General features: G+C 46.7%; 1 protein-coding gene across 9 annotated transcripts in view; it reads left to right on the top strand.

Moving 5' to 3' along the window:
* The window catches only part of Zfp236 (zinc finger protein 236), a 99790-nt gene that overhangs the window by 65601 nt on the left and 8360 nt on the right, over positions 1-25829 (top strand). For 7 of the 9 annotated variants that reach the window (XR_361554.4, NM_001427206.1, XM_008772218.4 and 4 more), the window contains 12 exons: positions 90-193; positions 652-803; positions 2261-2473; positions 3924-4206; positions 5257-5360; positions 6848-7213; positions 7786-7931; positions 8022-8262; positions 8683-8862; positions 19149-19336; positions 21065-21196; positions 23404-23601. Coding sequence is in view for 8 of the 9 variants with exons in the window: in NM_001427206.1 (NP_001414135.1) it covers positions 90-193; positions 652-803; positions 2261-2473; positions 3924-4206; positions 5257-5360; positions 6848-7213; positions 7786-7931; positions 8022-8262; positions 8683-8862; positions 19149-19336; positions 21065-21196; positions 23404-23601 (2307 nt within the window). In the remaining variant the exon portion in view is untranslated. Of the gene's footprint in view, positions 1-89; positions 194-651; positions 804-2260; positions 2474-3923; positions 4207-5256; positions 5361-6847; positions 7214-7785; positions 7932-8021; positions 8263-8682; positions 8863-17929; positions 18012-19148; positions 19337-21064; positions 21197-23403; positions 23602-25829 lie in introns of those variants that run through there. The other 2 variants (XM_006255013.4, XM_006255016.5) reach the window with 2 other exon arrangements.

The following is a 25829-nucleotide window of genomic DNA, read 5'->3' as shown; positions in this document are numbered from 1 at the left end:
CATTTATCTCTTTGGTTGTATTGTTATCTTATACTTATAATAGATAAGATATTCCTACATCCTTCCTTTATATTCCTTTATCATTCTAGGCAACTCGTTTGCTTCCAGAGTCATCTCAGGAGGATCTGGACCTCCAAACACACCGCCCACAGTTCCTGGGGGACAGCGAGGACCAGAGCAGGCGCTCTTACAGGTAATCCTGGCCCAGGCCCAGCTCCTGAGGCTGAGTGCCGACGGTGCACCTGCAGTGGCCAAGTGCCTTGCAACTCAGTTTTCTTGGATTATAAAATAGTCTTTGTTATCACTCCGTGTTTATAAGGCATCCAGACAGTTGTGCTTCTCATGCTCAGTGGTTGATTACATGAAATGCTTTGTGTCCTGCCGAGTTAGCGCATTTACCAATTCAAAATAACGCATTTAAGATTACTAATACCCTGTGCAGAGCTTGATCTAGCAGGCAATTGTCCTTCCCTCTGTTTTGTACGGCCCCTTGTACTGCCTGAGTGTAGGCAGTGCCATGGCTTAGCCAAGGTCACTGACCACGCGGTGAGCGTGCTGAAGCTACCTTTGTTCTCTCGTGTGGCCTGGTGGGGCTGCTCAGGAATTGGCTCTGAGTGAGCAGGGCCTGAGTTCTCTGTGTTTTACTTCTAGGTGTGACTATTGCCACAAAGGCTTCAAGAAGTCCAGTCACTTGAAGCAGCATGTGCGCTCACACACGGGGGAGAAGCCCTACAAATGCAAGCTCTGTGGGCGTGGTTTTGTCTCCTCTGGTGTCCTCAAGTCCCACGAGAAGACACACACAGGTTACTGTCTGTTTTCTGTAGAATTTGTGACTTTCTTCAAGTTTCAGCTTCATTGATGGAATCCCTGCGTCATTCAGATGCGTCGTGCAGTTCACTCGCAGTGGTTAGCCATCTACAGAGTGCCACAAGCACCACTGTGCATTCTTATGTTCTTATTGCATCCAAGAGGAAGTCTTGGCTTTTTATCATTCTCTCCCTTTTTCTCTTAATACCACCAACTGTAAATGATCCTTAATCTGTCTGCCTCTGTAGACTGCCTGTTGTAAACACTGCCCAGGAGTGAGCTCATAGATGGTCTGTATTGGTCAGTCTTTTCACTCCGTATATTATAGCGTGGTGTTCAATGCTCATCTGTGCTGTAGCATGTATTAGTGTGATGGTCCTTTTTATGATCCATACTAATTGATTATACAGACAAAGCAAGTTGAATTTACTGACCAATTAGGTCTACTGTTTGACCTATGAATATGGATCTGGCTTTAGCATCCAGGAATGCAGATGCTGGGCCATAAGAACAGCTTTTTTAGGGCTGGGGATGACGATTATTGGAGAACCCAGCATGTGCAAAATCCTGGGTTCAAAGCACACAAAAGCAAATCCACTTGTAAAGTTTCATGTTTAATACAAACTGTTTCTCAAGTAACATGTTGTCCAGCACATGTATGAAGGTCTGACTCTTCTGCATCCAGATCAGGACATTGTAGTGTGTTTTTCTTGCTGTCACCATTCTTGGGTGGGCAGTTGTCACTTGTTGGGGTTTGATTTGTGTATTCCAAGTGGTCCATGGTGTTGAACTTCTTCCCGTGCACTTGCTGAGAACTGCCAGTTCTAATCCCTCTCCCATTTCAAAGTTACGGTTGATTGTTTTATCCTCATCAATTTGATAAATCTTTTATAAATATAGCATGGCCATTTATGACATGGCTCGTGATTAGATTATAGTTACCCATTGAACACATTCCATTTAATAGAATTACAGATTTAACATCAATATGTGTTCTGTATACGGCCTTATTTGAAAATGACATTGTACCACTTACAGATGCGTACAGAAGAAAAGCCTGAGGATGAGTCTGTTGGTGACGAGGGAGTGGTTTTAGGGCTGTTGGAAAGTCGGTTCTGGGATACTAGAATATAGGAAGAGCTGTTCAGGAGGCAGGGAGAGTCAAAATGAGGGAAGCTAGGGTCAGGCAGGTGCTGCTTCTGAGGCACTGTTGTACCAGACAGGGCCATCTTGCTTTGCTGTGAGCAGCCTCTTCTCAGGGCCGTTCACTGTAGGAGAGAATGTCATCAGACATGCTCTGTTAGCGTCTGCGTTTCTAGCACTGTCCAGTTAAAATGTCATAACCTGAACGCCACATAGACTCTGCTGTTCCAAGTCTGTTTGTCTCAAGTGCCTATGACTTGAAGATACTGGAGTAAGGCCCTCTCTGACACGCTCCTGTCTATCGCTGTAGGTGTCAAGGCATTCAGCTGCAGCGTCTGCAGTGCCTCTTTCACAACCAATGGCAGCCTCACGCGGCACATGGCCACACACATGAGCATGAAGCCGTACAAGTGTCCGTTCTGTGAGGAGGGCTTCCGCACTGCGATCCACTGTCGAAAGCACATGAAGAGGCACCAAGCAGTTTCTTCTGTAGCCTCAGCAGTTGCAGAAACAGAGGGAGGAGGTATTTCTGTTTTAAATTGCAACTTTACTGGTCAGATGTCAGTTTACTTTTCAATTGCATTGTAGTCTTACAGATTAAGCTTAATAGTACCTTGTATTTTTAATTTGAAAATTATTATAAGTGAAAATGATTTGTGTATGTGTGGAGGTCAGAGGGCAACTTGTGAACTTGGTTCTCTTCTTCCACCTTCATGGAGTCCCGGGAATTAATATAGCTGTAACACACCCCCGCCCCCGCGCGCGCGTGTGTCTTTTTTTTCTTTTCTGAATGTGGAGGCCTGCTTGGCCTCAGAGAATGTTGAAAGGCTCACAGTGAAGACACAGGGGCCTGGGGCTGTCCAGTGCCCATGCGCTGACGTGTTCTGTATTCAGCGGCCACTGCGTTCACGAGCATTGTGTAGAGCTCATTCTAGCCTCTGATGCTGTGCTGTGATTCTATGATTCCGCATTTTAATTTCCCTCGACTGAGGTTTACACATGTATTTGACAGATGCGTATACGTAGTTTTGTTGTGTGATTTGTGCTGTGTGATGCCGTGGGCACACGTGTACAACAGACATACGTATAGTTAATACGATGTGCAGTGAGTCAAGGCACAGCTCATTTTTCATTTTCCCTGAAATTGTAGGGTGCCCCGTGAGAGTTTCCTTCTGGCCAGAGATATGCTGGTGTCACATTACAGTAGCTCACTGAATTCACACTAGGCCCTGCAGTTTGGGACGCTCATCTTGCTTCCTACCAAATACCCGGGTTAATTTGTCCAGCTCCCTCCCGCTGTGCTTATTACTCGGTGTTCACTCACGCTGCTTCTGTTTGTGGATGGTTTCCTTTTGTAAACCCACGGGTGACATTGGAGTTGGAATGAATGTGCGTGCTCTATTACACAGCTGATGCCAGTGTGCAGCACTGTCACGTTAGTGAGTGCAGTTCTTACACAGCCATGCAGAGTGTGTGTGTGTGTGTGAGACAGAGAGAGAGAGAGAGAGAGAGAGAGAGAGAGAGAGAGAGGGAGGGAGGGAGGGAGGGAGGGAGAGAGATTGATTTAAAGTGTCTTTTCTCCATTCTTTAATTGAGGACTCTTTGTTATTTTATTATTTTATTAAGTTGGCCTCTGGTGTTTGAGCATCTGGTTTTATTTACCTAGTAATCAGTTTTGGCCTATAGTCACATAGTCTATGAGTCCTGGCTTTGTGGGCTGTGATGCTTTTTAAACTCCTGCTGGCCCTGTACTGGCAGAAGCCACCCTTTGCCCACAGTGCTCTCTTCCCAGTCTCTGTTTTTTCTTCCTTCTTCCTGGTCAGATGAGTTCCCATCAGCTCCAAGTGGAAGAGCAGCTGTTCGCTGCTTGGAATGTGGCTTACTGATTCTAACTTCATTTCATCTTCGCTTTCTTATGTTGAAACTTGATTTTTATTGTTGACTTTGTACCCTTTTTCTTATGCTTTTAATAGACACATGTGTGGAGGAAGATGAAGAGAATTCTGACAGGAGCGCATCAAGAAAGCCTCGTCCTGAGGTCATTACTTTCACAGAGGAGGAGACAGCCCAGCTTGCCAAAATTCAGCCCCAGGAGAGTGCTACAGTGTCTGAGAAGGTCCTGGTGCAGTCGGCTGCAGAAAAGGACCGCATCAGTGAGATGAAGGATAAGCAAGCAGAGCTCGAGGCCGAGCCCAAGCACGCCAACTGTTGCACGTATTGTCCTAAGAGCTTCAAGAAGCCCAGTGACCTGGTGAGGTGAGGCTGCTGCTGCTCTTCTGCAGCTCTTGCAGATGTGAATGTGTACCTCAGTGCTTGTCACTCTAGTGTGGGAAGTTAGCTGTGGGTATGTGGTTGTAAGCCTGCGTCAACTTGGTAGTGAGCTCATACCGAACCGTCACGAGGAACTCCACTGCTTATGCATTTTTCTGTATGATTGCAATAGAAGTAGAAAATGAACCAACTTAGTTGAGGAACAGAGAGAGTGCTTGGCTGCGTCAAGTATAGAAGACCAGCAGATATCTTCTTACAGAGGGCTGGGCATCAGTGAGAGGACACAGGACAGACTAGTGACCAGCAGATGTCACAGACAAGCAGCAACTGATGATTGACACTCAGGATAGAGTGTAGCAGAGTAGTGAGGAACCTGGGACCCTGTCATAGTGAGGTTTCCATGGTTGTAAACAGACAGCATGACCACAGCAACTCTTACTAAGGTCAGCATTTCATTGGAGCTGGCTTACAGTTTCAGAGGCTTAGTCATTTATCATCGTGTTGGGAAGCATGGCAGCCTGCAGGCAGACGTGGTGCTGGAAAAGAAGCTGAGAGTTCTACATTCAGATCAGAAGGAGCAGGGAGTGAACTGGTTTGAGCTTCTGAGACCTCAAAGCCTGCTCCCACAGTGACACTTCCTTCAAGAAAGCACACCTATTCCAATAAGGCCACACCTCCTAATAGTGCTACTCCCTATGGTCCAAGTATTCACATATGTGAGTCTCTGGGGCCATTCCTATTCAGAGCGTCATAAACTCTGAACTGTAGAGCTCCAGAGCTGTGTAGAGTGGGAAGAAACAAGCCATAGCAGACACTGTTACCCAGTTTTCAGTAGGACACTACGTGTGGCTCTAGGAGACACTGAGCCTGCAGGAAGGGCTCGTCTAGTACCTCAGTAACCGCCACAGCAGTCCGTCTTCACTCACACAGTGCGTGATCCATGGACTGCTCATTTGTCATGTAGTCAAGCTTAAAAAGCTAAAATATGGATGTAGTTAAAAACCAAGTCCCTTACTAGAAATGCTTTCTTAATAGGCATGTTAGAATCCATACTGGAGAGAAGCCATATAAGTGTGATGAATGTGGAAAGAGCTTTACTGTGAAGTCCACTCTAGATTGCCACGTGAAGACCCACACAGGTAAGGAGTGGCCCCTCAGCACTGCAGATGCCTTACTTAATGTTTTTTGCACAGAGGTTTCAAAATTATAGAGAACTCAAAATTAGGAACTAAAAAAACAATAGACGTAAAAGGTTTGTTTGTTTATTTATTCATTTATTTATATAAAAGGGAAATCAAAAAAATCTCAAAAATCAAATTATAAATTATCGCTGTTCTTGTTCATCCTTCTGCTCTTCTTTCACAAGGTTCCCTGTCAGTCTCATTTGGGCTGGCCAAAGAGATCCATTTTGCTGCTGTTTGGAAATTCTCTTGATAGTTACCAGATTATATTATCTTTTTATGTGAGGAGAATAATGTTATCAAGGGGAAACTGGTGTCTTGTTTTTTGGCTCTTTTCATCATGTGATTTGGGGATCTGAAAATCAGTTATATTTAAAAAGCACAAGCCTTTGTTCTCTGAGTTCTGCAGTTGTAAGGCATCTTCTCCAAGCCACAGGATCCTGTGTGATATGGGCTAATAGCAGCCCAGTCTTGCCAACTGCATGGAGACTATATATGTACTAAGGTATAGCTAGCAGGGAGTGTTTGCATGTAGGAGCATAGAACGCTCCATGAGTGTTAGACATCGCTCCCATTGTCCACTAGGTAGCACCGTCAAGTTAGCCATATTCCAGAATTCTTGATGTCGATTGAACGATCTACAGAGGGGCTTTCATACATTTATGTGAAGCTCTGTTACTCTCTCCTGATGCATTACTGTTGGCAGCTAAACAGGGACGACCTCACCTATTAAGAGTTCTCACGCTGTGTCGGCAGGCTCCCAGTGTCTGTTCCTTATGCTGTACTGTAAACCTGCTGAGGGTGCATGGCTAGCTGTGCCTGGTGCTTACCGTCTAGTCCACTGTGCTCGCATGCTCGATGCCTGGTGCTACTCCGTGCAGTTAGCGTATTCTGCCTCAGCTGGCCTGGGAGTTCAGCTCAGGTTACATAGATAGGTAACAAAGGTGTTTTCTCCCTCTGGAGACCCCGAGCAGCATAGAATCACAGACTTACTGTAGCATCTGACTCTACCTGATCATTGCTGGCAAAAAGTAGTACTTATTTCCTGGGTGTTTGATCCTGAGTTCTTCCAGGGCAGTCACTATCAGTGGCGTTTGTGCCTTGGTGGTGGTTATGCAGGTGACCATGAGGAAGATTCAGAGCGTGGTCCATAGACAGGAAGTACATCCTGAGCCCTGACTGTGGGCTGAGGATGTTCTCTGTGCACATTCTTCCAAGTGCAGTGTGATGATTTCAGGACACAAAGTCTCAGAGGGTTGTAGAAATGCTAACTGCAGACTCTAGACAGTGTGTCAGTGGGTTTCTGCTGCTGTTGTCATAGTTTCTTGGTTGAGAGCCTAATGTCCTTTGGTGTATGAAGCCAGTGCAGTGTGTCCATACTGTCTGGTATAGCGTTTTTGTGAACTCAGGTTGTCAGTAGCTCATTCTTCCTACTGTTCTTATAGGCCAGAAGCTGTTCAGCTGTCACGTCTGCAGCAACGCCTTCTCCACAAAGGGAAGTCTGAAGGTGCACATGCGTCTGCACACAGGAGCAAAGCCTTTCAAGTGCCCTCACTGTGAGCTACGCTTCCGTACTTCTGGGCGAAGGAAGACTCATATGCAATTTCATTACAAATCTGACCCAAAGAAGGCCAGGAAGCCTGTCACACGAAGCTCATCAGAAAATCTCCAGTCTGTGAACCTTCTCAACTCCTCTGCCACTGACCCCAACGTGTTCATCATGAACAACTCTGTTCTAACAGGGCAGTTTGATCAGAACATGCTTCAGCCAGGCCTGGTGGGCCAGGCAATCCTTCCTGCCTCTGTTTCAGGTAGGAAACCAACATGTGTCCTCTCCTCCATTCCCACAGCAAGACACTCTTTGAGCCTTTCCCTCAGAAGGCAGCAAGAAAAGTACACACTGTATCTGCATTCACATTTCCTCTTTGATAAGCTCGTTGTTCAGTGAGTCTAAACGCCCTTTCCTCCCCATTAGCGTTCTCACGACTTAGTCTAGTGGAGTTATCCTATTATTATTGTTTGCATAAAACGTATTAAATGTACACCACTGGGTTTGTATACTTACAAGTAAGTGCCACAGTTCTTACCTTGTTTGACGTCCAGTGGGTCTTCCCCCTCCATGTCTCTACTTGGGGCATGAGAGAGCTACACTGCCACTCGCTGGTTGCTGTCCAACTGTAGGCTACTCAATAGTTTTTTTTTTTAGTCTGTTTTCTGCTGTTTGAAATGAGTAAGATTATTTCACAGGGGCCGTTTTGTTAGAGGCAGATAATACAGGCATATTTGTAGTAAAATATTTGTATTCCTTAACATATGATAACATAACATGTAAAATTTCTATGTTCTAAAACTTAAGTTCTTTTGTTTCTCATTCTCTGACCAGCTGGTGGGGACTTGACAGTGTCTCTGACTGATGGAAGTTTGGCCACCCTGGAAGGCATCCAGTTACAGCTGGCTGCTAACTTGGTTGGACCAAATGTTCAGATATCTGGGATCGATGCCTCCAGCATCAACAACATCACATTACAGGTATGGTGACTCCCATGGTTTTCTGTGCTTTGACATTTCTGAGGCACACGGACGCAGGGCACTTGACTATGAGCATCTGTTGCTTTCCAGATTGATCCGAGCATTTTGCAGCAAACACTACAGCAGAGTAGCCTGCTCGCCCAGCCAATCACAGGGGAGTCCAGCACAGCCTCCCAGAACAGCTCCCTGCAGACATCAGACAGTACCGTCCCAGCCAGTGTTGTCATCCAGCCTATCTCGGGCCTGTCCTTACAGCCCACAGTGACGTCTGCCAACTTGACCATTGGCCCCCTGTCTGAACAGGACTCTGTGCTGACCACCAGCAACACTGGTAAGTGCCAGTGCTCTGTGACTGTCAGATTTGGGAGCTCGTGCTGCTGCTCATGGTGACACGTATGGCTTAGGTCAATCAGTGACAGTTTTAATTTCTTCGTAAAGCTTACCAACAAAAGAGAAATCCTCCAGTGTCCTTAGTTTCTGTGGTGATGATTCAGTGTGTGTATTTTGTTGTCATTGAAATGCTTTGCTCACTGGCCTTTGATTGTCATCTCCTACCCTGCTCTCTTCCCTGTGTCTCCTCCTTTGTGTACTGGGGAATCAGACCTAGAGCCTGTGAATTCTAGGGCACGTTTTATCCTTTCAGATAAAGCAATTAGAATGATTGATAATTCTTTAACTAAGATGCTTTTCCTGTAAACCAGGGGAAATGTGTGCGTTAGGTCTCAGTTATTTGCTTTGTGATGATGGACAGGGACGCAGGACCTCCCTCAAGTGATGACTTCACAAGGCCTCGTGTCCACGTCGACCGGCCCGCATGAGATCACCCTGACCATCAACAACTCCAGTCTCAGCCAGGTCCTAGCCCAGGCCGCCGGGCCCACCGCCTCTTCATCCTCGGGCTCTCCACAGGAGATCACGCTGACGATCTCTGGTTAGTGAGTTCACACTGTAGGCATCTCTTGGCCCACAGCTTAAGGCCATCTTGTCTGTGTCTTTTTCAGCACTGGTGTTTGCATAACATTGTATTTCCTTTACCTGGCAGGTTCAGATCTGGTGAAATCTAGTATCAGGAGCAAAGCCTGCTTTCTTCCTTGACTTTCTGGTTCTAGAGCTGATAGTGTAGCTGTGTTTAGAGTTGGCCGCTTTGTTACATGTTTTTATTCAGCAGAGACCAGAGCAGGCAACGTCCTGATTCTTGTTCCTGTTCTGTAAAGAAATATCACTCATTTGAGCTGTGCCCAAGAAGAAATTGCCAAAACCCTTCCACAGTGTCACCCTTCCATGGTGTCACCGACTCTTATATCTTTAGGACACTACTAGGATTGTATAGAGAGTTCTAAATATGTCAAGCAGAACACTGAAAAAAATGGATACATACTATTTGCAGTAAAGTACACTTGACACTAACAGTCACCCTAAGGTTAGGCCCCGTCCTAATGTCACCCCCTCCTTGCTTACTCTCATGGTGCACTCTGGCTTGTGTGACATGGGCCTGGTGTGTTTTGTCCACACGATTCCTTGCAAAAAAACCAAAAAGGCAGTGTTTTATGTAGCCCAGGCCTGCCTCGGACTCAGTGTAGCTGAGCATGACGGTGAATCTCTGACCAGCCTTTTGCCTCCTCAGTGCTGAGACTGTAGACACACAGCGCTGTGCCCGGCGCATTAGTCTTTCTGTTGTTGCTGTGATAGAGCACCGTGACCAAGGCAGTTTAGACAAGGAAAGCTTTATTTGGGTTATGGTTCCGGGGGGAGAGTCCACACTGACAGGCGAGGCGTGGCGGCCGGAGCCCAAGGTTCAGAGGTCTCGCCTCATCTGCACAAATGAAGCAGAGAAGGGTGGCCTGAAGTGGGGTGAGGCTGTAAACTTCCCAGGCCTTCTCCCAGTGACCTCCTCTCCGCAGTAAGGCTTTCCCCAGTGACCTCCTCTCTGCAGCAAGGCTTCTCCCAGTGACCTCCTCTCCGCAGCAAGGCTGCACACACCCTCTAAAGGCTCTGAGGCCTTCTCTAACAGTGACAAGTGCCAGTGGGGAACAAGTGTTGGAGTCCGTGAGCCTAAGGGGACGTTCCTGCTTCAGGGTATCACCTCCAGGGGGTAGAGTGAGTGCTAGGGCGTAAACCCAGTGCTGGGCCTGCTGTGCAGGCAGCCGTGGTCTAACTGACTTCCTCACCACCACCGCACAGTGCTGCAGGTACAAGCAAGAGCTTAGTCCCAGAATTCCTACTTACTTCCTGCACGACCTGGTGTAAAGGAGGGAGCATCCAAAAAATTAAGAGTGGAACTGAGATGAAATTTGTGAGGAAGGAAATAAAAAGTAAAAGCTTTGTTGTCAGGAGGCTCTCGCTTCCGACTGATACGCCATGACTTTCACCAGCTAGGACAGTGTGCATGAACATGGGGGTTTGGGATGCAGTGACCTTCTCTTTTGATTGTATATTCTGAGTTATGATGTTAGGAATATAGAAGGGTATCTTAAGAAAGCCGTTTGATCAGGACAGTGGGTGAAACTTTTTATTGAAAACTTTTTCTTTTTGAGTGCTCTCTCGTGTTAGATATGTGTGAGGCCTTATTAAAAACTCACAGAATTTTTAACTTAAATGCTTGTTATGTGAGACACGTTCTGATTGATTACTTGGAGTTTTGCGTGCCACTTGTTGAAAGCATCTTGATGCTATATACACATTGTCCCTTGCATTGTATAATGCACAGTGTGGTATGTGGTGAACAAAATGTTATTTAAGCCGGGCAGGTTTTGAACCAGTAGCGGATGTTCATGCCTGCTGGTGAGCAGTGGGAAGATGCTGGCCGGAGGCTGTCAGCACAGGGATTCTCTACGTGGCTGAGTCTGCAGGCTGTTGGTGCCTGTGACCAGTGACCAGTCTGGAGGTGGACATGGCAGCATTACTGTATCAAACTAGGCAGGCATGTGGCCACAGACATTATAATATCTATAATAACCATGACTGACAGTATAATATCTAGGTAAAGAGCTAGCTAGACTTTCATAAATGAAGGAACTTGTAACTTTAATTTTTTTCAGAACTTTTTAATGATGGTTCTTGAACACTTTAACCTCCTTGTGGCCCACCATCTACTAGAGATCGTAGGAAAGAAAGGGTATGGGGGGGGTGGGGCAGGGGGGCAGAATGGACCTGTTTAGAAAGGTTCTTTGGAGCAAGCACTGTCTGTGTTGTCTGGAAATCAGCAGTTCAGTTCCCAGGTCAGCAGTGGCAGCTCTGTCCACCCGCAGACATGTGATGGACACACCACAGTCCAGTTCAGTGGAGTCGGGGTAGCAAACACGAATCAGCAGCAGTGGCACTGCCTGCCCGAGCCAGCCAGGGACCAGGAGGAATGCCAGACGTTCCCTTCTCTCAGGGAAGTGAAGATCAACCAAGATGTGAGACCCATAAGCATTGCACAGCCAGCTCTGTAAGCAAGCTGAGTTCAACTTCCAAGTCCCTTCCGTACTCTCCAAACATGCGTCTTCCACATGTTGTCTCAACACGTGTCTTGCCTTAGTGTGCGTGTCTGTCTCAGCTGACATCACTCTGCCAAACAGCCCCAGTCTGCAGAAGCTGTGAGAAACTGTAGTATACCACCAGAAGTGTTTTGGTGTTTTAATGGCATCCCAACAAATGCAGCTCAACCATGTAATGTAAGGTGGACCAATACATGTGTGTCATTGGCTGTCTGCCTTCATCACATGTCCTTTCACATGCTTGCTTTAGCAGAACATCCTCTGTCCTGTGTCTGCTTCAGCAAAATGTTCCTTCATGTGTTTGTCCCAGCTAAACACCATCTACCTGAATAACCCGTAGGTCTCCATTTCGGGAACTGCACTGGGGACTGCACCGGGGGCTGGGCATCTCAGTGTGCGTCTGTAATTCTAACACTCTGCAGGCCTACTGTCACAGTGCTATGCCAGAAACAACAGTCAGTGGTTTTTTCTTTCCATGATTTCAGAACTTTTTTTTATTTTTGTTTTTGTTTTTGAGACAGTGTTTCTTTGTGTAGCCTTAGCTGACCATGAACTTGCTCTGTAGATAAGGGTTGCCTAGAACTCAGAGGTCTGCCTGCTTCTGCCTTCTACGTGCTGGGATTAAAGACATGTCCACTTCTGCCCAGCAATTTCAGAATTTTAAAAATATCTAATACACAGATACAGAAATACACACATACCAAATACATTTGGAAACAGAATGCACAAGTACACAATACCGTTTTATGTCACTTTGTCATAGTCCTGCCTATCCTGGTGACCTGGATTAGATGCACTTGGGTTTTTACTTAAGTCAGGGTTACTAATATTATCATATCACAAAGCCTGCAGTAAATGTATCTGTATATGCATATATGTGGTTTACAGAATGATTGACACAAGTTAACACAGAGGCTTCAGTAGATAGAGTTAAAGAGGTTTCAGCAGTGGGCCAAGAAAGAGTCTGTATTGATAACAGACTAGGCTAACGCCGGAAGGGAGCTGCTAGGGTCATGGTTTGACACTGAAGGTGTTCCAGATGTGAGGTCAAAGGCAGAACCAGATTTTGAGAACAGAAAATCGTGAGTTCAGGTACACGTCCAGATAGTTCATCCAGATCTAGGTGAACAGGCAGACATTGAATAAGCCAACTTCAGCACTGGGTACAGTCTTCGGGTTACTACTGCTGTGAGGAAACACCTTGAAGTTTGTTTGGCTTACACTTCAACATAACAGTTCATTGCCAAAGGAAGTCAGGGTAGGATCTCAAACTGGGCAGAGAGCCTGGGGCAGGAGCTGACAGGCCATGGAGGGGTGCTGCTTACTGGCTTGGTGCCCATGGCTTACTCAGCCTGCTTTCCTATAGAACTTAAGACACCATCCCAGGGGTGTCCCCACCCACAGTGGGCTGGCCTCTCCCGTCAATCACTAATTAAGGAAGTGCCCTACATGCCTGCCTACAGCTGGACGCTGCAGAGGCTCCCTTCTCACAGGTGCCCCTGACTCGTGTCAAGTTGACATAGAGCTGCCGGCTTCAGGTACCAAGCCAACCTGAAAGTCCACGGACAGTGAGGAGGCCTCTGCTTGTTCGTCCTTGACATACACACGAGTATCTATGGTGACTGGTTGCTGTAAGGCCATGTCATCTTAGTGTCCTTGTCTCTGACTGTGGGGTCCGGGTGAGAGTTACACCCTTTCTTTGGTTTGTTCTTTCCCACAAGTTCTTATGCCTGGTTTTCCTGTTACTGTTTTAAGTTACATATGTACCCCTTAGGCCTCAATTCACCCAGTAAATTTATAGAGTAGCTCACTTTCTACTCCAGAAGTAAATTATCGATCAGTTTGTGTTGGATGTATGGTGCCTAACAAGTAAATTATTGATCAGTTTGTGTTGGATGTATGGATGTACAGATGTACAGATGTCCGGATGTATGGATGTACAGATGTTCGGATGTTCGGATGTGTGGATGTGTGGATGTGTGGATGTGTGGATGTATGGATGTATGGATGTATGGTGCCTAACAGATGGTGAGGTTTCTGGTCCACCCATGGGCTGCAGTCCTCCTCAGAATGGAATCAGAAGCTTGTAAGCTGCTTACAATTAGAGATCTCTGTCCTGCCTTACACTTTTGCCCTGGGCCGTGACCTCTCAGCCCAGATGGCAGGCGGTCCCTCTCAGGACTCAGTCCCTCTCAGGACTCAGTCCCTCTCAGGACTCAGTCCCTCTCAGGACTCAGTCCCTCTCAGGACTCAGTCCCTCTCAGGACTTGTGTCCATGTTGCGTATACTGTGTATAAGTCAGGTTCAGGCGCACACCTTTGCTTCCTGCACTTGAGAGGCAGAGGCAGGCGGGTCTAGTGAGTTTGAGGCCAGCCTGGTCTGCAGTATGAGTTCCAGGATAGCCACTTCTGTTTATCTATCTGTCTGTCTGTCTGTCTGTCTGTCTGTCTATCTATCTATCTATTATGTATACATCATACAGCTTTCTGCCTGCATGTATGCCTGCAGGCCAGAAGAGGGCACGAGACCTGATTACAGATGGTTGTGAGCCACCATGTGGTTGCTGGGACTTGAACTCAGGACCTCTGGAAGAGCAGACAGTTCTCTTAATCTCTGAGCCATCTCTCCAGCCCCGCCACTTCTGTTTTTAATGAAAGTAAAGACATTTCTTTGTTTGCTAATACTGGATGAGGGTCTTTTAGCATTAGCTTCCTCTAGATTTGAGAGCAATCTATTATTTCCCAACAGTTCAAGAACAAAACTTGCCAACTTTGACAACAGAGGCAAAGACTTGCCCATTTTTCAAACTACTTCTGAAGTTTTATAAATTTACAGTATACCTTTTTAGAAGACAAGACCTTGTCTCAACATATTTAAAGCAATGTCTGCTTTTATTAGTGTTTTTCTTTTATGTTGAGATTACAATTGGGTCATTTCCCTGTCCTTACCCCTCTCTTAAGAGTCATGCTTTGTAAAATCCATGCCTTTGTTACAGTAATTGTTATATGTATGTATGCATCTGTGTGTGTGTGTGTGTGTGTGTGTGTGTGTGTGTGTGTGTGTGTGTGTGTGTATAATACATATGTATCTCTATAACTAAGCAGTCTTGTTACTCGTGTATATTTTCAGGGCTGACCATTTCTATTGGATAATTAGTTGGCGTGTTTTTCCCTGGAGAAGACTTTATTTCTCCCATGCTTAACATTCCTTGCTGCCTGAAGTTCCTTGTGTAGCCTCATGGGCTTTTTGCCATCCATTTGGCCTGTCTGTCATTGTCCTTATTCAGCTATGTCTAGGGTCCTGTAGATGGGACATTCTGTTTGTAGCTTCTGACATTATTAATAAAGCAAACTCCCTGGTCCTCCAGCCCTCACAGTCTTTCCACCCTCTCTTCCAATGTTCCCCAATCCTTCTTTGTGAATACTCTTGAGTATTTTGCCCACAACTCTGACTTTTGATTAGTTGTGGTTTTCTGTGCTCTGTTTCTGCCTGTTGCAGAGAAGTTCCTTTGATGATCAGGGAGCCCATACTTACCTGTGGTGTAAGGAGCAGTGTTTAGGTCATTATTAGGGCCCATGCTGGTTTAGGAAAGTGGGGGACGCAGGCTCCCCTTCACGATCTGTGACTTAATAAGTGCTAAGCAGTCAGTGGGGTGTCAGTACCAGGCATGGGTTCCCTTGTGAGTAGATCGTAAACCCAGTTAGATGTGGTTACTGCCAAGGTAACGGCCACTCCTGCTCTCTCAGGGTTGCTGTGCCATGCCAGGCTTTCTGGTTCATAGGTATTAAGTCTGGGTAGGACTGCTGGTTGCTTACCAGCAGCTTTTTTGGAAGCTTGTGTGGCACCTTCCAGGACTAGTAAATACAATCTTTCAGTTTTCCAGATCATTTGGCTCTTAGATCTTTCTACTCCCCTTTCCCTGCGCTTTTACAATGGTTCCTGAGCCTTGGGGAGGAGACATCCAAGTCATTTCCAGCTCAGGGGCCTCTGGGCCCTGTGTTTGAAGTGCAGCGTGTCTTCATCAATGGGGACAGACGCCCGTCTGCTGCGTGGGATGGGCAGCCAAGGGCGAGGGCAGTGTTAGGAGTGTCTTGCCCAGCACTGACCATTGACTCATGTCTAGTATTTTTTAAAGGTGGTCTTTGACTCTTGGAGGGAGCAATTTCAGCCCAGATGAGAAGAGTTCATTTCAACTGCATATGTATTTTTACACACAGAATTATATGTGTCATAGGTCTTTGTTACAGGTTTCTTTTTCAAGGTAAATAGTTAATAGTATGATTCCTTGTGATTTTTCAGACATCCTTACTGCTGCTTTCCTGTCTCTGTTCTTCCCTATTCGCCCTTCCCACTCCCAAAGAGCCCTCCTTCTCTTCCACTCCCTTGATGAGATCGAGTGTACCCCGCTGTCACCTTTACAGTGTCTTCTGCATGTCCCTCCTTCCCGTCCCTACAGAGCCTTCCACTGTCCCAACTTCTCCATGCTCTCCGAGCCCCTAGCCTGCCTGTCTCCCTGCTCACCTGTACCCTGGCTTCTGTGGTTATTCCAGAGTATGTGCTCACACCTCAAGATTTGCCGCTAGGAGCTTCTAATGACAGGGAGGTGCAGTGTTTGTCACTCTGGGCCTGGGATACATGGGAAGCGAGTGTCTGTGGACCAGGATGTGAAGGTCTTTGGACATAAGCCCAGGCATGTACAGCTTGAATATACAGTATTTGGACATATGCCCAGGCATGTGACAGCTTGAATATACAGTATTTGGACATATGCCCAGGCATGTGACAGCTTGGATATATAGTAGTTTATTTTTAGCTTTTGAGAACTCTCCTTACTGATTTCTAGAGTAGCTGTACCAGTTTGCAGTCCCACCAGTAGTGAGTGATGGGGTCCTTTATGGTATGCCCGGTCTAGCATTTTATTATTGATTGCTTGGATGATTGCCATTCTGACGGGAATGAGATGAAATCTCAGAGTTGTTTTGATTTGTATTTCCCTAATCAATAGCAGTGATGAACAACTTGAAGATATTTCTTAGTCATCCCCCAACCCCCAGAACTCTGCTAAGGTTCCAGGCCCATTGGTCGTTCTGGGGGAGTGTGGGGAGGACCTCTTTTTAAGTTCTCTCTATATTGTGAATATCAATTCTCAGTCAGAAGACAGCTGACTATAGATGCTGTCTGTGGGCTTCCTCTTCGCCCAGCCGATTGCTTCCTTAGCTGTATAGGAGTTTAGATTTATGAAGATATATTACAGAGACGCAGTAATGAAAACAAGACACGGGCACAAAAACAGCCATGTGGACCCATGAGAGAGAACTGAAGGAGAGCCAAACATGAGTACATGATAAGGATGCAGAAACATCCGTGGTAACGAAGAATAAAATTACGCACATGTCTAGATCTAACGGATATGGATCAAAGATCTAAACATGGGTCCTAAAACAATTAAAGCACTAGAAGAAAACAGGCTATGCCCTGCGTGATGTAGGTGTTGGAAAGGACTTCCGGAATAGGGCTGCATTTCCCCAAGAATTAAGGCTGACATCTGACAAGCATGACTTCATAGATCACGGTTTTTTGTTTTTGTAAACTGGATCTTAGGTAGCCCAGGCTGGCTGTGTATTCTTACTCTCGAGTCTTCTCCTTTGGTCTCCTGATGCTGGCATCATAGGTGTGTTCTGCCACTTCTGACCTACTTAGTACCTCTTAAAGTAACTTATACTCATAAAGGAAAATAATATTTCTCGAGTTGTGTCCTAGAGGAACAACCATTTCAGAAAAAAATAAGTAGGAAATAAAGTCTGTTCGTTAAATATTAAACTGTATTTGCACGATCTTGAGATTTTAACCGATAATCACCAAGAGCTGTTTAAAGCTTATCCTCAACTGTACAATAAGAAGAAGTTCTCTGCTTTCCTACTGTAGCTTGTGTCCTTTTCTGCTGCACTCAGGGTAGCTTCTCTTGTCAGGCATTTGTCTAGGGACAGCTTTGTCAGTGTTGAGTATGAACTGTGGCGTCATCTGAAGCTGCTTCCTGGACAAGTCCACATTCACTTTCCTCTTTAGATTCTTGTGCTGTGTTGGAGCTTTTGTGATCATCACTGACAAGTGAGGTGCCCTTTACTAGTGGGTGGGAGAGGCCTTCAGGTTCTTTTCCCTCAGCAGGCAGAGTGAGGGTGACTTCTGGGCTGCCCAGTAGTAAGGAACAGTGTCAGTATCAGCTTCATTTTGCTATTTTGAAGAAGGAAGTTGCTCTCACCTCAGCTGTCATCAAGGACCTTTCTTTTCTTCTATTTCTGTTCACGTGTGCATGAGCACGGATCTGTGGAGGTAGCACAGGGAGTGCTGCTAGTGGGAGCTCCGTAACGAGTGCTGGTGCATGAGACGCCCTCCACAGACCCAACTCCTATCTGTGCATTAGCACTGTGCAAGATGGGAGCAGGCGGGAGGGAGCCCCGCCCCAGCGGCTACTGCTGTGCACACAATCCTAGCCTCCTAATGGTTCTACTGCTTTTGAAGGTTCCAGGTCTGTGCAGCACATTGTGGGACTCCACGAGTGTGGATCTATGGAGGCCTTGTATTTGGAGAACTCCACTTACAAGTAAGTAGCCTGGCTTTCCTGTTGGCCCCTGACTACTAGAAGAGGCTCTGGATTGGTATCACTCAGGTCACAGAGGTGTGGCAGGAGCCTGCTTTCTTTGTTATGCGTTAGAAGGACATGGTTTCATGAACTCAGCTTCATTGTCTCTTTAGGGTCCTCAGTACCTGTTCCTGGGCTGGTCCAGGATGATGAGCGTGTGTTCGTAGGTTAAGGGTACAGAGTTGTGAGAGCATGTGGATCTGGCTGTGCCTGTGTGCTCAGTGCTGGTGCCCTTGAAGGATGCAGATAATCCTATGTAGCTAGCTTGCCTTAGGGCGTAGGAGTATGCTTCTGGAAGGAAGGAAGGATGGAAGGAAGGAAGGAAGGAAGGGAGGGCTGTTTGTGCTTATTCTGCTCCGGACATCTTCCTTTCTCTCAGCATTGGCTACTTGGGAAAACAGGTGAAGGTTTTGGTGCATCAGAGAGTACAGGTGTTGTGCTGGATATGTTACTACCAACATAAATTAGTGTGAGGTTTCTTTGCACAGCCTGTGTTTTAGAATAAGTAGACCTTTATTGTTAGGAAGGACTGAGAGAGTCCTGTTTGTCCAGTAACTCAATTGCTTCTTGGCCCCACCTGGTTCTTTTCTTCTGTGGTCTGGGGTCCTAGGAGTCCTTGCCAAGTTTTCTTTCTACCAAGCTAGCAGTGATAAGGCCCAGAGGCATAGCTACCATCTTCTGGACTTTTTCTCTCAGGAGTTTCTAACCTGCAAAATTATATGTGGCCCAGGATAACTTTGAATGTAGACCAACACAAAATTGTGAATTTACTTAAAACCTGATTGTTTTTTCCTTTTGTAAACTCGGTTGCATGGTTCTTGAGCGTGGGGTTTGTAGATGATAATGATGTTTTGGAGAGTCAAAAGGTTGGACACACCTGCAGGATCATGATGAAGAAGCAGAGTGTGCTGTCCTTATGTACTTAGAAATCAAAGAAAGCCTCTCATCGTTTTGCCTCAAAGATTTGAGATTTCCTTGTTGTGGTGCCAGAGGATTGATGCCAGTGGCTTCACTGATCTCCTTTGCAGACTGTTCCTCTCAGGCTCTAGACAGGACGGCCCAGCTTACTACTGACGATTTGTTTTGCTTATTCTGTAGAACTTAATCCTTCGAATGGGAGCCTGCCTTCAACAGCACCGATGTCGCCATCAGCCATTTCAGCCCAGAACCTGGTCATGTCTTCATCAGGGGTGGGTGCTGACGCCAGTGTCACGCTGACCCTGGCTGATACTCAGGGCATGCTGCCTGGAGGGCTAGACACAGTTACACTGAACATCACCTCTCAGGTGAGTGTCTGCAGAGAGAGCTTCCAGGACCCTCTGAAAAGGTTTCATCAGTTTGTTCTTTATTAAATATATAGTTTTGTTTTCTTGTTAAAGTAATAAATGTCAAAAAGGAGAAGTTATGAACTGGTTTGAACTATGAACTAGTTGCTATCTTATTAACTTTTCTCTTGTTGTCAAGAGATGCCATGACCAAAGCAGCTCATAAAAGAGTATTTAGTCGAAGGATTGCTTACAGTTACAGAGGCTTTGTCTGTCATGGTGGGGAATGTGGCAGCAAGCAGGCAGGTGTGGCACTGGAACAGTAGCTAAAAGCTTATATCCTGACCCCTAGGTAGCAGGCAGAGGGAGAGGGAGAGGGAGAGAGAGGAGAGAGAGGGAGGAGAGAGAGAGAGGAGAGGGAGAGAGGAGAGAGAGAGGAGAGAGAGGAAAGAGAGAGGAGAGAGAGAGAAGAGAGAGAGAGGAGAGAGAGAGGAGAGAAAGAGGAGAGAGAGAGAGGAGAGAGAGAGGAGAGAGAAGAGAGAGGGGGGAGAGAGAAGAGAGAGAGAGGGGGGAGAGAGAGAGAGGAGAGAGAGAGGAGAGAGAAGAGAGAGAGAGGGGAGAGAGAGTGCCATGCATGGAACTGAGCCTGGCCTAGAATTTTAAAACCTCAAGGCCCAATCCACATCACCCCCAATGATTTACTTCTTCTAACAAGGCCACACCTCCTGATCTTCCTAAGCAGTTTACCAACGGGAGCCAGACCTTTAGAGACATATGCCTGCTTGTGGGGGCCATTTTCCTTGGAACCACCACAGTTGCCATCTGCCAGTGTCCTTCTTTAGTCAGCTTCTGTGTCAGTTCATCTTGGTCACATTACATCCCAGTCAGGAGCAGAGAGAGAAGAGCCCTGGTGCACATCTTACTTGTTTGTTTTTATTCAGTCCAGTGGGATGTGTCACCTACATTTAAGGTGAATTTTCCTTCTTCAAGTAACTCAGTCTAGAAATTAATTCCTCATACAGATGTCCAGAGGCTTGTCTGTTGGGTGACTTAGATGCAGCTAACAGTTGGCATTGACCTTATCTTACCAACACACTCTGCAGCCATTGCCCTGTTTTTCCAGGTTTGTCTGTTCTGTTTATGGGGGTGCAGTCAAACATCATGGGGTCTTTTGCGAATGGCCCTTTTTACCTGGATGGGTTTCCAGGGTGAACCTGTCATGTACCATGTATCTACCTCATCCTTTTTACTGCTGAGGAGTATTTCTTTATGTGGATAGGTCACAGTAGCACCCCTTTGCACCAGTGCCCCTTAGTTCCTCTCCACAGGCAGATGCTGGTGAGAACTGGCCGCTGTGAGGCAGATCTTCTGTCAGTCAGTCAGTCAGTCAGTCAGTCAGTCAGTCAGTCAGTCAGTGGCGGCAGGTGGACCTGCATTGCACTTCTCTTTGACTGTGGGTCACATGGCAGATGGTGCTGTCCAAAGACTGCGCCTTGACAGGTTTTTCTTCTAATTACATTTTATGTAGTGTGTGTGTACATGTGCGTGTGCACACACATGGCCATGTGTGTTTAGGCCTGGGTGTGGCATTCCGTTATCTCCTACTCTGTAGATCAGTCTTAGGTTATCAGACTTGGAGGCAGATGCCATTACCCACTGAGCCACATTGCCAACCCCTACAGGCTTTTTAAAAAGATGGCATGGTTTGATAATGTGAAAACTTCTAAAGCAGTGATTATCTTTTGACAGGGTCAGCAGTTCCCAGCCTTGCTCACGGATCCCTCTCTCTCAGGCCAAGGTGGAGCAGGCTCACCACAAGTCATATTAGTGAGCCACACCCCACAGCCCTCATCTGCTGCTGGGGAAGAAATAGCTTACCAGGTATGGCTCCTGCACAGGTCACACTCAGCACAGGACAGTGAATGAGGGCCGTGTGGGGTGGCCCTAGTGAATGGGGCCAGCCTCTGAAGTGTAGTCCCTGTCAGACCCAGAGCACAGGTACTGAACTCTGTGGGTCCTGTGGGCTTGGCAGATGACAGCCCCAGGTCTCCCTTGGTCAGTGGTCTTCAGTGTGGCTGATGGGGAGCTGATGGGCTGTCAGGTCGGCGTCTGCTCTCCGCTTCCTGACCGGTCGGCCTCATGGCTTTTTCTTGTCCTTACCAGTTCTGTTGGTCCATTTCCTTGAAGCATCCATTATTTCTTTTATTTTATTTTTTCCTTTTTGGTTTTCTAAGACAGGGTTTCTTTGTGAATCCTTGGCTATCCTGAAATTTAGTCTCTATGTAAACCAGGTTATCTTGAACTCATAGAGATCCACCTGCCTCTGCCCTCTGTGTGCTGGGATTGAAGGTGTGCGCCACCACAGTCTGGCTGATTGATATTGTCCTAAAGTGCGTGTGTAGGAACCTGAACACAGACACATGTATAAACATTTTGTAATACTTTAATGAGTCAGAACTAAAAAATAGAAAATTGTTGACCTCTGACTTTGGGGAGCTTTAAATTTTGTCTGAATCTTGTTAGGAAGTGAGACTAGTTTATTAGTTGTCCCTCAGAACAAGGACTTGTTTTTTTTTCATAAAGAGATTAAATGTCAGCGACACCAAGGAATACCCTGATTTTGTTTCAGTGAGCAGAGCTGTGTGTAACTAGTTGTTTTGTGTCAAGCTCCAGTACCCACCACAGAGACTCACAGAGCAGAGGAGCTGGTAATCAGCTGTTCGGTCATGCTGCCTCAGTGGAAGGGTGCAGAGTAGACTCAGCACAAGGAAGAAGCAGGAAAGAGCTCAGAGCTAGCACTCAGGCTTACCTCTGCACCGCAGTGCAGTGTCCCAGGCGTGACTGCTATTCCAGCAGTGCTCTCACCTTAACAAAAGCAATCTACAGATTAAGTTAAATCCCCATCAAAATTGCCACTAAATTCTTCATAGAGGGAAACAAGAATGGCAAAAACTATTGTCAACAAGATGAAAACTTCTGAAGGACTCACCATACCAGACTTCAAATGTACCACAGGAAAATACAGAAAGAAACTGCATTGTGTTGGCACCACAGACAGGTCCATTTTATGGAGTTCCTTAACACGTGTTTGTGTATTTTCCACGGACGCATTCTCTCTTACACAAGGATTGCATAATGCCATCTTGCAGTGTCTTTTCTTCTCTTTTCTTTCTTGTTCTTTACGATTTTGCAATCCATTCCTGTATATTCTGGTATTTTGAAAAAGTATTCAAGAAACTAATAATAAAAATGTTGACGAGTTACATACCTATTTTTATAATTGCTCCATTAGACCATTACTTACCTCTAAGACTGAAGGCTACTGTCTCCGTGGGATGCAGTGTTCTCTGCAAGTTCTAATGGCATCCCAGGAAATTGACTTGGAAACCTACTCTTTAATTGGGATCTACAGTTAGGGAGTAATTCAGCTCAAGCAAAGCTAATTAAACACCATTAACTGCTGTTGCGGTTTTAGTACTGTGTATGGAGATTGGAACCACAGCATCTTCAGTGTATGTTTTTATGTTTGTATGCTATGTGTATGTGCCTTGTGTATGCATTTATGTGTGTGCGCAGCACATGGGATGAAAACCAGAGGACAGCTTGGAGAAGTCCGTTCTCTCCATCTAACATGTAGGTCCCAGGGATTGAACTCAGGCTCTCAGGCTTGGAAGTGGGCTTCTTTATCTGCTGAACTAGTGTGCTGGCCCAAACCACAACTTTAAACGAATGTCTAGCATCTTACAAGTTTGCCTTATTTTCTCTTTACCATTTCTGATGGCGGGGCTCTGTGGCCCTCATTGTTGTGCAGCTGTGGTTAAGCACACAGCTGTGTGACCAGGAGGGCAGCTTGGAAGCTGGGCTGGGCGAGTACATGGTGGGTACATTCCCAGGTTCTCTCATTAGCCATTGCTTTTAGCACGAGTGTCTCGATGCTGCCAGGGTAGCTGTGTGTTCTCCCCTCACAGAGCATCCAGGGTTTCCCCTGGAATGTGGTGTGTCCATGTGAGGCAGCACAGCGCTTCCTTGCTTGTCTGGCAGCCTGCAGTCCCCTCGCTTGTCATAACCTAGTGCTCCTGCCTCTGCAGGTGACTGATGTCTCTGCCCAGCTGAGCCCTAACAGCCAACCTGAAAAGGAGGGCCCTTTACACCAGTGCCTGGACTGCGACCGTGCCTTCTCCTCAGCTGCCGTGCTCATGCACCACAGCAAGGAGGTGCATGGCAAGGAGCGCATTCACGGCTGCCGAGTCTGCAGGAAGGCCTTCAAGCGTGCCACTCACCTCAAGGTACACCCTGGGGACAGGGGACAGCCACAGTCATGAGTCCACAGTGCTTCTAACCAAAGTACAAACTGAGTGACAAGTGTCCCATGTTTCTAGAAATGGTGGTGTAAATGTGTGTGCCAAGTAGTTACAGGCATTGGCCTGCCGAGTGTATGCGTATAGATTGGACATTCCTGAGCAGTTGCAAATCTGTTTCTAATGTAAAGTGATGCCAGACCCTCACGCCTCACTTATCACGCTGACAGAAATGCGAAAAGCTATCAGCTATCAGAGGCTGTGGGAGAGGAACTTGGGGTGGCTGGTAACTGCAGTATGACAGAACATTCTCCGAAGAAGTACAGGATGACTAGCCTCCATGTTTACCTCAGAGGGAGCAGCCTTGCAGGGTAAACATGTAGGATCCCTGTGCTCTACAGTGGTGCTGGAGAGTTGTGCATAAATGTAGAAGGGACGCAGAACCCTGGGAAGCTTTCAAGCTAGAGTTACTACCTTGGGTGGGGGCTGGGGACAAAGTCTCATTCTACAGTCCTGGGAAACCTGGAACTCTCTGTAGACCAGATTGGCTTTGAATTCACAGAGATCCACCTGCCTCTGCCTCTCCCAAGTGCTGGGATTAAAGGTGTGCACCATCATACCCTGCCTTTCCTCTTTACTTTAAAGGCAGCCTTGTGGACAGCAGGGTAGGAGGAAGGAGAGTAGCAGAAGCAGACAGATGTGCAGTGGGAAAGCCTGGGAAATGCTTGAGATGTGGCCATGGCCAGCACCAGCATGATAAAGCCAGTGATGAGGGCAGAGCTGTGGCCTACATGGTGATAGCCAATACGTCACAGTTGGGACACTCAGTGATAGCTAAGAGTCCTCAAAACTATCAAGGCCATCTAAGCAGGCAGAGAACCTGTTGTGGCCGGGAAGGAAGAAGTGTGCGTCATCCAAGCCAACAGTAGTGCGTTCCTGCAGCTCTGAGTCACAGCGATGCTCCATGCCAGTGTGAAGGGAGAGATGGAGAGAGAACCTGGGCCTGGGTGTGGACAGTTAGTGACGTGGGTGTACGTCTCACCTTCTTCCCTGTACATCTAAACCTGTCCTCGTCTAGCTGTGTCAGTCATAGCAGTAAGGAGACCTGCTGTGAACCTCTTCCATTCTTATAGGCACTCACACACACACCTTCTCCATTGTCCCTTCCTTACCTCTCACTCTCATTGTGTGTGCCTAGAGGACTCTGAATGCTTCCTGCTGACACCCGCCAAGTCTCTCCCTTTTACATGGGGGCTCCAGTAAAGCTATCGTCATAGTTGAGGAGAGACACCATCTGTAGAGAGGGTGTAGGAATGAACTGTCAAGGAAGCCTTCTCTGGGTCCCCTAACAAATCACTCTGGCCAGAGCATTATTTTCCTAAGTGATTATCTGATGGTAAGGGGTTAGCAGTAAGAACGAGAGTACTGCTGTCCTTCCTGGCTCTGCTCCCTATAGGGGGTGCCTCCCAAAGGCCAACACCACCCACGTTTCTTCTCTGTCTACCTGGCCAAACAGAGGAAGTCTGTCTGTCCCCTGCACACTCTAGTTTTTCACTTACTCAGCATAAGTGCAAGAGCTCCCTGCAGAGAAAAAGCACACCACTCTTGACTGGTCCTCTGACAAGAACTCTCCTTTTGGGAGCTACTCAATTTCAGTGCAGCAAAGTCTACCTGCTTTGATGAAGAATGCAGCTTGTCACTGGGTCTTAAAACCATGAGCTTCAGATAGCAACTGTGGTACTGTGCTAGGCAGCTCTTCTTTTCTGGAAATGCTTGTAGAGCTACAACATGGTCGGTCTTTCCTGAGTACTGGATTGTCCCAAATAATGTCCCAAATGCGGGCTCTTCCCAGGGTTTGGAGTCCCTCAAATGAAGTAGGGAGGTGTCACTGTCAGGTGTCAACAGTAGACACAGCACAGTCTTGAAGTTCCTGCTGAAGTCTCGAGCTCTGCAGCCTGTCCTAAACTTCCTGACCTTCAGCATCAACCAGCTTTCTTTCCCCTGTGTCCTCTGAGCCACGTCACAGGCTCAGGGTGCAGTGGTGTTCTTCATGAGTCTGAGATGTAGGTGCAAACACTGCAGGTCTGAGTCTGCTTTCAGGGTTAGGGTAGCATAAAGACTATCAGGTAATTGTGTGATAACTGTGAAAATTGCCTTGGTGTCAGCCTCTGAACACAGTAGCTGTCATTTCTGAGGAAGCCAGCTCACACAGATGC

The sequence above is a fragment of the Rattus norvegicus genome, chromosome 18, assembly GCF_036323735.1.
Source record: "Rattus norvegicus strain BN/NHsdMcwi chromosome 18, GRCr8, whole genome shotgun sequence".
NCBI classification, from domain to species: domain Eukaryota; kingdom Metazoa; phylum Chordata; class Mammalia; order Rodentia; family Muridae; genus Rattus; species Rattus norvegicus.
Note: the sequence above shows the minus strand (reverse complement) of the source record. Positions and strands in the feature narration are given on the sequence as shown.